Source organism: Belonocnema kinseyi, chromosome 2 (genome assembly GCF_010883055.1).
Source record: "Belonocnema kinseyi isolate 2016_QV_RU_SX_M_011 chromosome 2, B_treatae_v1, whole genome shotgun sequence".
In the NCBI taxonomy this organism is placed as follows: domain Eukaryota; kingdom Metazoa; phylum Arthropoda; class Insecta; order Hymenoptera; family Cynipidae; genus Belonocnema; species Belonocnema kinseyi.
Window position 1 is genome coordinate 133,333,499 of NC_046658.1, and position 13,741 is coordinate 133,347,239.

Sequence of the window (13,741 nt, forward strand, 5' to 3'; positions counted from 1 at the left end):
TATTTTATTTACAAAAAAAGTTCTTAGGTTCAAAAAAACATTCAGTGAACGGAAAAAGTGAGGTCGGTAATATAGGTATTTAACTGTGTCACATGCCCTTAAAGGAATTTTCAATCTAACAGTTAAATTTCCAAGCAAAAATATAAGTAATGATAAATACCGATTTGAGATGCATCATATTGTATCTTCCTTGCGTACTCGTGGAAAATCCTTCCGGCATCGTTTTCTTGCTGTCGCTCGACGAAATATTCATCAGAATGGCAAAAGCTTCCGGCTGAGTTAATAACGGAGATCGTCCAGGCCCTTCTGCAAATTCCTGCGGTGTCAGAGTCAAGAATCTAATCTTCGTCAAGGAATTTCCAATAACCGATCTCAAAGATTTGCTATCTGCCGGATCCAGTGTCTTCCTGGCACACTCTGCCTTCGCCCAGCGCTCCACCGCATTAAACAATTCAATCTCCGAGGAAATTTGCAAATCGTTCTGTTCCAAAACTGTAATCAGAGTTCCCAGCTCAACCTCCTCCCAACTCGATTCCTTGAGGACGTCGAGAGTCCTCGTGCAGATTATTTGCAGACACTTTTCCATCAGAACGGGCTCTTCAAACAGTTTGGCGAACTCGTAAGCCCGACAGGCTTTTTTCGGCGACAGATCGGACCAGAGGAACTTGGTGCACTCCTCAACGAGAAAGGGCAGCATGTACTTTTTCGCACAGTAGCACAATTCACAGGCTAGTTCGAAGGAACCCAAATCGACGCGATCCGTGTATATGTACTCGAGGAGGGCTTTGAAAGCCTCGGGCTGAACGTCGCGTATCGGGATCGGATCATTCTTCTCAGCCATTCCTCCGTAAAACATTGCCTCGAATACGGGGCTGGACATGGCCAGGAATACTTTGTGACCCTCGAGAACCTGCTGGTGGGGCTCCTGGCCAACAATGAACTTGCAGTCCGACCATTGTCCAGTTTCCAGCAGGTACTGCCCTCTCTGCGAAATCTTCTGCTTTGTTATCTGCCAATCGCAGGGCAAACCCATTTTTTTCGGGGACCGATTGTCAGGCTGAAAAATACAACGATTCGAGTGCTTTCAATTTTTTTTTTTTTTAAGAATTCCAGTAATCACAGTACCTATTGTCGTCAAAAAAAGGTGACATTTTTTTCTAAAATAGGTGGCAAATAAGTGATAAAAAATGTTAAATAAGACAGCAAACAATTTTAACATTATTATTTATTATTATTATTATTATATTCAGTCACCTCCAATTATTATTTTATTATTATTAATTCGTAACAAAATACATGAATTTTCAAACAAATATTTTAATATTTAAAGGAATTCTCAATCTAATAGTTGAATCCTCAACCAAAACCGATTAATTTTTAACCAAATTATTATTATTATTATTATTATTATTTGGCAGTGGGAATATTTTGTAGTGGTTTTGTCCAAATTTGGTCGTTAGATTCTTGATTCTATTTTCAGGAATTCTTCTCATCAATTTGATTATTGGACTTTAAAAAGAGGGGTTTAAGTTGGATTTTAATCTAATTTGAATATCCTAAATTTTAACAAACACGTTTTAATTTGTTGTAAACCGGGAGATTACAGGAAGTTTTTTTCTTCGATTAAGACAGCCACCCAAAAAAATGGAGTATTAACATTTCCAATGTGAACTACTAATTTTCAATTTAAAAAAGAAAAACTATTTTTTTTTTTACAAGTAGATTCAATTTTTTACCTCTTAGTTAAATCCGTTACTAAATGGTTAAATTTTCAAGCAAAAACGATAAATAGTCTGCATTTTTAAACAATAAAAGTTCAATTTTTAACCAAAAAATTAAGTAGATGAAATTAGATCAAGATAAATTAATTTTCAATTTAAAAAACAGCAATAAAAACGAATTTTCTACGAAAAAGTTGAATTTTATACCAAAATTTTTTAATTTTCAATAAAAAAGTATAATCTTCAACCAAAATAGATCAATCTTCAACTAAGAAGTTGCATTTTTAACCAAAAACTCAAAAAATATGAAGTTTCTACTAAAAAATGAATTTTTTACCAAAAAAAAATTTTCAGTCAAGAAGGAAAAATGTTAACCAAATTGTTGAATTTTCAACAAAAATATTAAAGTTTATCAAAAAATGTTGTAGTTGATATTTCCACAAACAAATTTTAATTAAAACCAAAAAAACAGTTTGTTGAATTTTCAAGCAAAAAATCCTAATTGTCTATAAAACAATTAATTTTGAAAACGAGAACATGAAATGAGAAAAAAAAATTATTTACAATTAATCAGTTGACTTTTTTAACAAAATATTTGAATTTGCAGTTGAAAAAAAAACACATTTTTACAACAAAAAGAATGGTTAATTTTATTTTTTTAACCGAAAAACGAACTCACAACTAAAATTATGAATCTTTAACGAAAAAAAATGAAATTTGAAAAAAATCGTTCAACTTTCAACCAAGGGGTGGAATTTTTAATGAATTATTTTTTGGTTCAAAATTCTACTTTTTGGTTACACATTCTACTATTTAGTTAAAGATTTAATTATTTTGTTAAAAAGTAATCGTTTTTGGTCGGATATTTATATTGTTTGGTTGAAAATTCATCTTTTTTGGTTGAAAATTAATTCTTTTTATTTAAAAAGTCTATTATTTTATTTTTTTAAAGAAATAATCTCTTTGAATTAAGGAACATACTTTTTGTGAAAATTCAACGATTTTTTAAAAAAAATCATCGTTTTTGGTCAAAAATTTATACTTTAGTAGAAAATTAATATTTTTTGGTTGAAAATTTATCTTTTGATTGTAAAATCTTTTTTTTAGTTGTTACAAATTCACCTTTTATGTTAGAGAGTTCATAATTTTTATTGAAGTCTGATATTATATTTTTGGTGTTTATTTATCTTAAACAGTCACCGTTTTTTTTTTGTTTAAAATTAATTTCTTGGTTCCAAAAATCTATTATTTGGTTCAAAATTTATCTTTTTTGAGCGAAAGTTAGTTATTTTCATCAAAAACAAAACAAAAAAGTATCATATTTCTGTTCCAGAATTAATCTGAATTCAACTATTTTGTTAAAAAGAAATATTTTTTTCGTCGAAAATTCATCCTTTTTGAATTGAAATTTCTCTTTTACTTGAAAAATCGTCTTTTTGGATGGCAAATTCAACTATTTGCTTTAAAAAATCCCCTTTTAGCTAAAAATTCATCCTTTGGGATAGAAATTCTACTATTTGGATGAAAATTCAACTATTTTCTTAAAAAATCATGTAAATTCCACTATTTTTTGAAAAAATGGGTTTTCTTTTTAATTAGAAACTCACCTGTTTACAGAGAAATTTAATCTTTTTTGGATAAAAATGTAACTATTTGATTGAAAATTCAACTTTAAAAAGAAAATTTGTCGTTTTTTATTAAAAATTCCTCTGTTTTAGTACAAAATTCATCTTTTATGGATAAAAATGCACCTATTTGGTAGAGAATGCAACTAATTTTTTACAAATCATCTTTTTTGATTGAAAAAATTCGTTTTTTGGATTAAAAATTCAATTTCTTACGAAGAAACTTATTTCTGATTTAAAAATTCATATTGTGATAGTGAAAAGTCAATTAAAACTTTTTTTAACAGAAAACTCAACCACTTTTTTTTCAAAAGTTTATTAAGAAATTATTTTTTTGTTGAAGATTTATATTTTTAGCTGAAAATTAATCTCTTTATTTGAAATTTTAACTGTTTAGTAAAAAACCCTATTTTAAAGATTGATTTTTTAGTTAAGATTCTATAATAAATAATTAATTCAATAATAATAAATAATTACTTAATAATAATTTAAATATTTTTCAAGCAATAATAAGAATAAACACATCCAAAATGTTGAATCTTTAAGTCAAAATGTCTAGCAAAAATGAAGTACCAAGTTTTTCAGAAAAAAATTAATTTTCAACAAGAAAAACACGAATTCTCAACCAAATTGATTAGATTTTTATCGAAACCAATGACCTTTTAACTAATTAAAGAATTTTTATTTAAAATTATGAATCTTCAACCAAAAATTGAATAGCTGATCTTAGGTTAGAGAAATAAGTTTTTAATAAACTGAAATGAATTTTCAACGAAAATAGGTAAATTTTCAAGCAGAAAACCAAAAATTTCCGACACAAATTATGGTTAAAAATATTAATTTTTAATAAAGAAACTAATTTTCAACCAAAGAAATGAAATTTCAACCAAAAAGAATAATTTTCTGCCAAAAAGGAATAATTTTTTTACAAAATACATTAATTTTTAAACAAATATTTTCGTTTTTAATGGAATTATCAAACAAAAAGGTTCTTTTTCTATCAAAAAAGACAAATTTTCTACAAAATAGATTAATTTTTAACTAAAAAAGGTCAATTTTCAACAAATGATGGAATTTTTTAATTTTCAGTTATTGAAATAAGTTTTTAAGCGAAATAAAATAAATTGATCAACAAAATAGTTTAATTTTAAACCAAACAAATGGATTTCAACCAAAAAGATTAAATCTATAAAAAAAAATACCAAAAAATATTCATTTTCTATCAAAATAATTGCATTTTCGACTAAAAAAGGACGAGTTTTCAACAAAATAGTAAATTTTAAAATTAAAAAGAACAATTTGCTAGCAAAAATGAAAAACCTATATTTTTCATTAAAAAAAAAAAAAAAAAACCCGAATTTTCAACCAAATTTATTAAATTTTTTATCCAAACCAATGACCTTTTAAAGAAAATGATACATCTTCAACAAAAAAAGATCAATTTTCCACAAAAAAGATGAATTTTCAATTAAAAAATAAAAGTCTTTGACCAAAATAAAATTTCGACATAAAATATAGTAAAATTTTTAGTTAAAAATATTATTTTTTAATGAAGAAACTAATTTTCAACCAAAGGAATGAAATTTCAACCAAAAATAATAATTTTCTGCCAAAAAGGAATACTTTTTAATAAGATAGTTTAATTTTTAACCAAATATTTGAGTGTTTAATGGAATTTTGAAACAAAAAAGGGTAATTTTCTACCAAAAAAGACCAATTTGCTGCAAAATCGATTATTATTTAACTAAAAAAGGTCAATTTTCAACAATGGAATTTTTTAATTTTCAGTTATAGAAATAAGTTTTTAAGCACATATACAACAAAATAGTTTGATTTTAAACCAAACAAATGAATTTCAACCAAAAAGATTATATGTCCATAAAAAAAAAGGAATAATATTCATTTTCTATGAAAATAATTGCATTTTCGACTAAAAAAAGGACGAATTTTCAACAAAATAAGTAAATTTTAAAATGAAAAATAACAATTTGCTAACAAAAATGAAAAAACCTATATTTTTGTTTAAAAAAAAAACCTAATTTTCAACATGAAAAATACGAATTTTCAACCAAATTGATTAAATTTTTTAACCAAACCAATGACCTTTTAAATAAAATGATATATGTTCAACAAAAAAGATCAATTTTCCACAAAATAAATGAATTTTGAATTAGAAAATACAAATCATCAACGAAAAATAGAATATGTAGTTTAATTTTAAGTTGGAGAAATAAATTTTAATCAAATGAAATGAATTTTCAACGAAATATTTGAATTTTCAACCAAAAAGATATGTAAAACAGAAAACAAAAAATTTTCAAACAAAAAAGATTAAATTTCTGCTAGAAAGGAATATTTTTAGGAAAATACATGAATTTCTAACCAAATATTTTAATTTTTAATGGATTTTTCAACTAAAAATGTTCATTTTCTACCAAAAAAGATAAATTTGCTATAAAATAGATGAATTTTTAACTAAAAAAAGGTCAATTTTCAACTAAAAATATTCATTTACTACCAAAAAGACAAATTTTCTATAAAATAGATGAATTTTTAACTAAAAAATATCAATTTTCAACAAAAAATTGAATGTTTTAATTTTCAGTTATAGAAATAACATTTCAAGCAAAATAAAATAAATTTATCGACAAAATAATTTAATTTCAACCAAAAAGATGAAATCTCTATAAAAAAAATGACCGAAAAATATTCATTTTCTAACAAAATAACTGCATTTTCGACTAAAAAAACACGGGTTGTCAATAAAATAAGAAAATTTTAAATTGAAAAAGATCAATTTGCTAGCAAAAATGAAATACTTACATTTAAAAAAAAATACATTTTCAATAAAAAACACGAATTTTCAACCAAGTCTATTACATTTTTATTCAAACCAATGATCTTTTAAATAAAATTATGCATCTTTAAAAAAAAATCCACAAAATAGATGAATTTTCAATTAAAAAATACAAATCTTCATTCAAAAATAGAATAGTTTAATTGTAAGTTAGAGAAATTATTTTTTTAATCAAATGAAATGAATTTTGAACGAAATGGGTGAATTTTAAACCAAAAAGATACGTCAAACAGAAAACAAAAAAATGTAATTAAATTTTTAGTGAAAAATATAAATGTTTAATAATGAATCGAATTTTCAAACAAATAAATTAAATTTTATCAACAAACAATTAAATTTCAACCAAACAAATATAATTTTTTTTCTGCCAAAAAGGAATAATTTTTAAACAAATATTTTAATTTTTAATGGAATTAAAAAAAAAGATTCATTTTCTACCAAGAAAGATAAATTTGCTGCAAAATCGTTTAATTTTTAAATGAAAAACCTTAATTTCCAACAAATGAATGACGATTTTAATTTTCAGTCATACAAATAAATTTTTAAACAAATAAAATAAATTTTCTACTAAAAAGTTTAATTTTAAACCAAACAAATGTATTTCAACCAAAAAGATGAATTATTTATACAAAAAAATACCGAAAAATATTAATTTTCTCACAAAGTAAGTTAATTTTAAACGTTTTTAACTGAAAAAGATCAATTTGCAAGCAAAAATTAATTTATTTTTACAATTTTAGTTTAAAAAATTCATTTTCAGTAAAAAAAACACGAATTTTCAACAAAATTAAAAAAAAATTGTTAGTGGAAAAAATTTGGTGATTTATATAGAATTAATATTCTCAAATCATATAAGATTTTCTGTAAGATCCATAACAAAATGTTGGAAAATAAATCCATTTTTTTCCTAAAGAAAAGGTACAAAAATACACCAGGAAACGCGCAATGCCTATAATTATCGGATTATTGAGCAGGCTCACAATGAAATAAAAATAACTTCTCTTCCGAACAGATATTATTTCCATTTTGCAAATCAGCTCCAAGAAAAATAAAACACATTTCTGATAAAAATCTTGAGGGTTTTGCCCCCAGAATATCGAAAAAATTGATTAAAAATAAGAAATTTAGAAGCACATAGTTGGGGGGAAAAATTCTGAAACAATAATATACTTACGTCCCTTGGAGGTAGGTCTGTATTATTATCCGTATTGAATGATTATTACAGGATTATTACAAAATACGAGAAGTTTCACTGAGAAAAAGCATGTAAGCCTTTAGGTCCGTGACGTGGTTACTTGATGGACGTGTCTATTTTCATTCCTCGTGCTGCTTCTATAAATACGTCGTTTCACGGCGTTTGACATAAACAAGACAGTTGTCGAAAAAAGATGCTAGGAGTTCGCCTCGATATTATTAAAATACGCGCGGGAAATTCTCCCTCTGCTTGTCACTTTTTCGAGAAAAAGGTGAATTTTTATAACAAAGAGTCGAGTTTTTCACTCGTTTATCACTTTTTTTCACTTTTGAGTAAGCAGACAAGGGAGACGTGACCTGTCAAAATACAAATCCTTGTTATCTTCTGTACACACTACACAGAACGCTTCGCGGTCGCCATCTTGACAATCCTCGGGTTTCCAGGAATGGAGGACAAGTCGAGACAAGTTGATCGACCATTTTTTACGAAAAAAAACATCGAAAATTTTTGCGGTATTTAATTCAACTTCAAAATATGCGAATTAAAATCAAATAAAATGAGTGAGAGTGAGTTCAAATAGCATTTAAACACAAGCTTTTTTATGAAACGGAGCAAGTTTTATGAACGCGTACATAACCTATATAAGTAAGCGATAATGTCAAAAAGTATTCTTTTGTACATTTAATTTTTAAAAGTTTGTTTATTTATTATTATTTTTTTTTAATAAGCAAGAAGATAAACTTTGCAATTTGACGTACTTCTGACTCGTGCTAAAACTAAAATGAAGGAATTGATTCGAGGAAAGAACTTTGAATTTGGCAAATACTGAACAATTTATTCAGTTTGTTCCATATTTGCACAATTCACTGACACAATTTCAATTTGTTTGTTATTAACAAATAAATTGTTTTTAAATTCTTGCAATTCTTGTTTTGAATTTAAAAACATCGACCCAGTCGATAATCGCATCGCACTAGCCGCTAGGTGGCGCTAGCTGCTTTAGTCAAACTACCGCGAAAATTCAAATTTGACAAAAGAAAAACGATTTTTTTAGAGCAAATTATTGATAACATTGTTCAGTCTATTCATAACATAATGTAAATGTGTCTATCATTCAGTTTGTAAACATAAACTCACATTTTTTCAGTATTAGCCAGTTTTCCTTGCATAGTTCTGAATTTCATTATTGTTTACTGAAACAGTGTTTCAAAGTACCAGTTCTTCAAATTGGTTTATTATTTTTGTTTGTTTATTTGTTTTAAATAATAATTAATTAAATAAAAAGTTGAAAAAATTTGTTTTCTTCAAATAACAAATTTGTAAACATAAATATATTTTTTCAACAAAATGCGTTAATTTTAAACCAAATATTTATATTTTGAACAAAATACATGAATTTCTACCAAAATTGTTAATTTTAAAAACAAAAAAGATTTATTTTCCATAAAAAATATAATAGTTAAATTTGCCGTTAAAGAAAATTTCACAAATATCAATTTTCAACCAAAAATTGAATATTTAAAATTTCAGTTAAAAAAGTTAATTTGCAATCAAACAGTTCAATTTTCAATAAAATAAATTAATTTTTAACAACAAAATTCCAGTTTTCAGTAAAAAAAATTCATTTTTATCAAGAAAAACAAGAATTAAAAAAAATGGATTAAATTCTCATCGAAACCAATGACCTTTTAACTAATAGAAGAATTTTTAATTAAAAATATAAATCTTCACCAAAAAATAAAATAGCTTATTTAAGGTTGGAAATATAAGTTTTTAAGCAAATTAAATGAACTTTCAACGAAATAGGTAAATTTTCATACAGAAAACAAAAAATGTCGACCAAAAATGTAGTTAAATTTTTTAGTTAAAAATATTAGTTTAAAATAAAAAGACAAATCTGCTACAAAATAGAATTATTTTTAACTAAAAAAGGTCCATTTTCAACAAACAATGGAATTTTTTAATTTTCAGTTATAGAAATGATTTTTTAAGTAAATAAAATAAATTTTCAACAATATAGTTTAATTTTAAAATAAAAAAGAACAATTTGATAACAAAAATGAAATACCTACATTAAAAAAAAATACCTTTTCAATTAACAAAACACGAATTTTCAACAAAATTGATTAAATTTCGATCGAAACCAATATCAAATGAAAAGAATTTTCAACAAAATAGGTAAATTTTAAACCAAAAAGATATGTCAAACAGAAAACAAACAAAAAATCGACAACAAAAATGTAGTTATATTTTTAGTTAAAAATATCGATTTTTAATAAAGAATCTAATTTTCAAACAAAGATATTAAATTTTAAATATAAAAAATTAAATTTCAACCAAAAAAAAGATTAATTTTCTGCCGAAAAGGAATGATTTAACAAATATTTTAATTTTTAATGGAATTTACAACAAAAAAGGTTCATTTTCTACCAAAAGACAAATCTGCTATAAAATAGATGAATTTTTAACTAAAAAAGGTCAATTTTCAAAAAAAAATTGAATGATTTAATTTTCAGTTATAGAAATAAGTTTTTAAGAAAATAGAATAAATATTCAACAAAATAGTTTAATTTTAAACCAAACAAATGGATTTCAACTAAAAAGATTAAATGTCTATAAAAAAATACCGAAAAATATTCATTAGTTGAATTTTTAATTAAAAAAGATATATTTTTCACTCAAAAGAAGTGAATTTTAAACCAAATATTTACATTTTCAACGAAACAGATAAATTTTCTACCAAAATAGTTGAATCCCCAAACAAAAAATTTATTTTTTAACAAAAAAGATGATTTTCCTACCGAAATGGTTTAATTTTCAACTAGAAAATTTCAATTTACGCCAAAAAATGAAATATTCAAATTTTCAATTAAAAAATTTCATTTTCAACAAAAAAAGAAATTAATTTTTGACAAGGAATTTCCCCCGTGTAGTTGAATTCTCTACCCAAAAAGATATATTTTCAACAAAGAATAAATAGTTCATATTTTAATCAAAGAAGATTTTAATTTTTAATTGAAAACTCTTGAGTTCTAAAAAAATGACTAATTTCCAACCAAAAAAATAGTTAAATTTTTCGTTAAAAAAATTTGTTAACAAAAAAGGATCGCATTTTCAACAAAATGGTTGAATTCTCAATTTAAAAAGTTAATTTTCAACAAAGTGGATTAATTTTCTAGCAAAACAGTCTGATTTTAAATACAAAAAAGTTCAATTTTCAACCAAAAATATTAGAGTTAAATTTTTAGTTAAAAAAAAGAAACAATTTTTCAATGAAATAGATTAATTTCCAACCGAAATAACTACACTGAAAAAAATTGAATTAAATCAAGTAGGCTAAATTACTTGGCTGATTTTACTTGAAAGAAGCAAATATTTTCTTTTTACAAGGGACCAATTTTCTTGAATCAAGGAAATAATAGAATCAGGATAACTAATTGAATCAAGAATATATTTACTCCAAGCAACAAACTATTAAAAAATAATGATTTGAACATATGAATACTTTGAACCATTTTTTTAATAAATAAAAAATTACTGTTTTTGTTTTAAATAGATTAAAATTGTTTTTTAAAAAGTTAAAAAATTGTTTACCTGAACCTTATTTAGTTTAAATTAGAGTAGCAAGATATAATTGTATTTTGTTTACACACAATATTCGTGGTCGATAATAGCAGTTTGAAAATAAAAAAATGGCAAAATTTATAAAAATTATAAGTAAAAAAATTAGTTTTGAAAATATAAAATAATAATGTGTTATTATAATTTAAACTAAATAAGTTTTAGGCAACAGACTTTTCAGCTTTAAAAAAAATGCTAATAGTTGTGCAACTAAATTTACAGCTGTTAAACTCTAATGATTAAAAATTGTAATAGGGTACTTTCCAAAATCAGATATCATTTTTCCAATAAATGGGTCTTATAGTATATAAAATCCTAATTTTAAAAACGCCCATAAAATATTATTTTACATATTGTTTCCTTTTTTTAATTTAATGTTGAAATATTAATTTTCTATCACGATTTCGATTGTAGGGCCCCTTTTTTGGAAAATTTAATAATTTTGTTAGAAATTAATGCTTTTTGGTAGAAAATTAAACGAGTTTGTTGAACATACGTTTTTTTTTAATTCATATATTTTGGTAAAAAGTTCAATTGCTTGGATTTAACATTTTGTTATAGAAAGTCATCCTTTTTAGTACAAATTTTAACAGTTTTGTTTAACATTTATTTTTTTGGCTTAACAATTTAGTGCTTTTTGTACAAAGATCAATTATTTTGATGAAAATTAAATTTTTTTTTAAAACTTAGCTGGTTCGTAGATAATTTTTCTTTTTGACCCGAGAATTTAACTATTCTTTGGAAATTTATCATTTTTGTTAGAAAATCATTACTTTTGGTTGAAAATTATGCTGGTTTGTTGAAAATTTAACTATTTTTTTTACAAAATTAAATTATTTTGATAGTTGAAAAATCAACTAGTTGGTTCAAACTTAATGTGATTTGTTAAAAAGTTTTTTTTTGTCGAAGACTTAATTCTTGAGTTTATTGATTTTTTTTTTAATTTAACAACTTTGTTATGAAATTTCATTGTTTTTGTTGAAAATTCGTCTTTTTGACTTGAAGATTAAGTTATTTTCGTGGATTGTTTAATTATTTGGATAAAAATTAAGTTGGTTGTAGAAAATTTAACTTTTTGTAGAAACTTCGTTTTTTTTTTTGCTTGAAAATTTAACAATTTTTTTTAGAAAATCACCCGTTTTAGTAAAAATGTTAACTTTTTCGTTTAAAATTCATTTTTTTTTTTAAATTGAAAATTAAATTTTTTCCGTCTAAAGATCAATTATTTTGATAAAAATTAAATTTTTCCCTGAAAATTTAGCTGGTTCGTAGGTAATTTATCTTTTTGGCCCAAAAATCTAACCATTTTTTTGGAAATTTATCATTTTTGTTAGAATATCATTGTTTGGTTGAACATTAAGATGTTTGGTTGAAAATTCAACTTTTTTTGTTAGAAAGTTGAATTATGTTTATGGTTGAAAAATCAACTAGTTGGTTCAAACTTAAAGTACTTGGTTAAAAAATTAATTTTTTTGTAAAAGTCTTAATTCTTTAGTTGAAATTTATTATTATTTTTTATTTAATTAAAAAATTGTCTCATAGAAATTTATTGTTTTTGATGATAATTTGTCTTTTTGGGTTGAGAATGGAGTTATTTTCGTAGATTGTTCAATTATTTGGATACAAATTTAATTTGTTATAGAAAATTCCTCTTTTTGTCTAGAAAATTAAAAAAATTTTTTAGTATTCTCATTTGTTTATAAATGCAACTGTTTTGTTAAAAATTCTTTTTTTGAGTCATCGTTAACAAACTTTTCTTGCCGTAAGTTTAAAATTAATATTTTGAACTGAAAATTTAACTAGTTAAAATAATGTTAAGTGTTTTTTCCCACAATTAAAAAAAAATCAGTATTTATAAAAATATTGATTTTTGACCAGTAGACAAAAAATACGAAACATTAATTTAGTTAATACAATTTATCTGGTCCACAAACACAGCATCAACAAATAAAAATCAAACTGTTCCATTTTTGTGAAACTTGATCTTTTTTTACAAAACAAAAATGAAAATTCATTGAATTTTGTTCAAAATTCGTCTGTTTTGGTAAAAAATTAAGTGCCTTGATTGAGAATTCATCTTATTTTCGAATATAAAACTATTTGTATAAAAATCCATATATTTTGTTTGGAAATAGAATATTTCGACCCAAGATATCAGGCTTTTCATTAATCCAATTTTGAATTTGCGCGGAACTCTGACTAAAACAGCTAGCACCGCACAGCGGTGGGTAAGAACGTCACTCAAAAACGTATAAAGTTTGCGGGCTCCAAAGCCCAAAAATCTCAAATCGTTTGATTTTTTCATCCTTTTTGCGAAAACTGTATGCACGGCTCAGCTGTGAGTGTGAGCCAGTGAGCAATCTCAGCTTTATTTGCGTGCTTTTTTTTATCGTGCTTTTATCGAATTAACGGAGTATAATAGGTACTCTAGGTAGAATAGGAGGAACAATAGGTACGTGAAAGTGAATTCCCTGGTTGGTGGATTGTTGAGTGGGAAATATTGGGCGAAAACGAAACGCGTTTGAGGGGCACCTGCCGTTGGACCCACCTAGTCATATAGCCGTGCGATCTGTCAGGAAATAAGTTTTGTCCTTCGTGCAAATTGCTTCAAAAATAGTGTGCTTTCGCGTTTGCTCGTGCAATGCGGTTGTCTGGATTGTGACTGAGCGGACTCGCCTCCACTAAAAAGGGAAATAAAAGCTTTCGAATGTACGAACTCTGC

The 13,741-nt window shown here is 24.9% G+C and overlaps 1 protein-coding gene across 1 annotated transcript in view; it reads right to left on the minus strand.

The window, feature by feature from the left end:
* Nucleotides 1-7,846, minus strand: part of LOC117167603 — a 24,324-nt gene extending 16,478 nt beyond the window's left edge. Inside the window, exons 1-2 of the mRNA XM_033352657.1 lie at nt 7,378-7,846; nt 161-1,057 (exon numbers count right to left, since the gene is read on the minus strand). Coding sequence (XP_033208548.1) covers nt 161-1,033 — 873 coding nt within the window. The 5' untranslated portion in view covers nt 1,034-1,057; nt 7,378-7,846. The remainder of the gene's footprint in view (nt 1-160; nt 1,058-7,377) is intronic.
* Between the last annotated feature and the right edge of the window lie 5,895 nt (nt 7,847-13,741).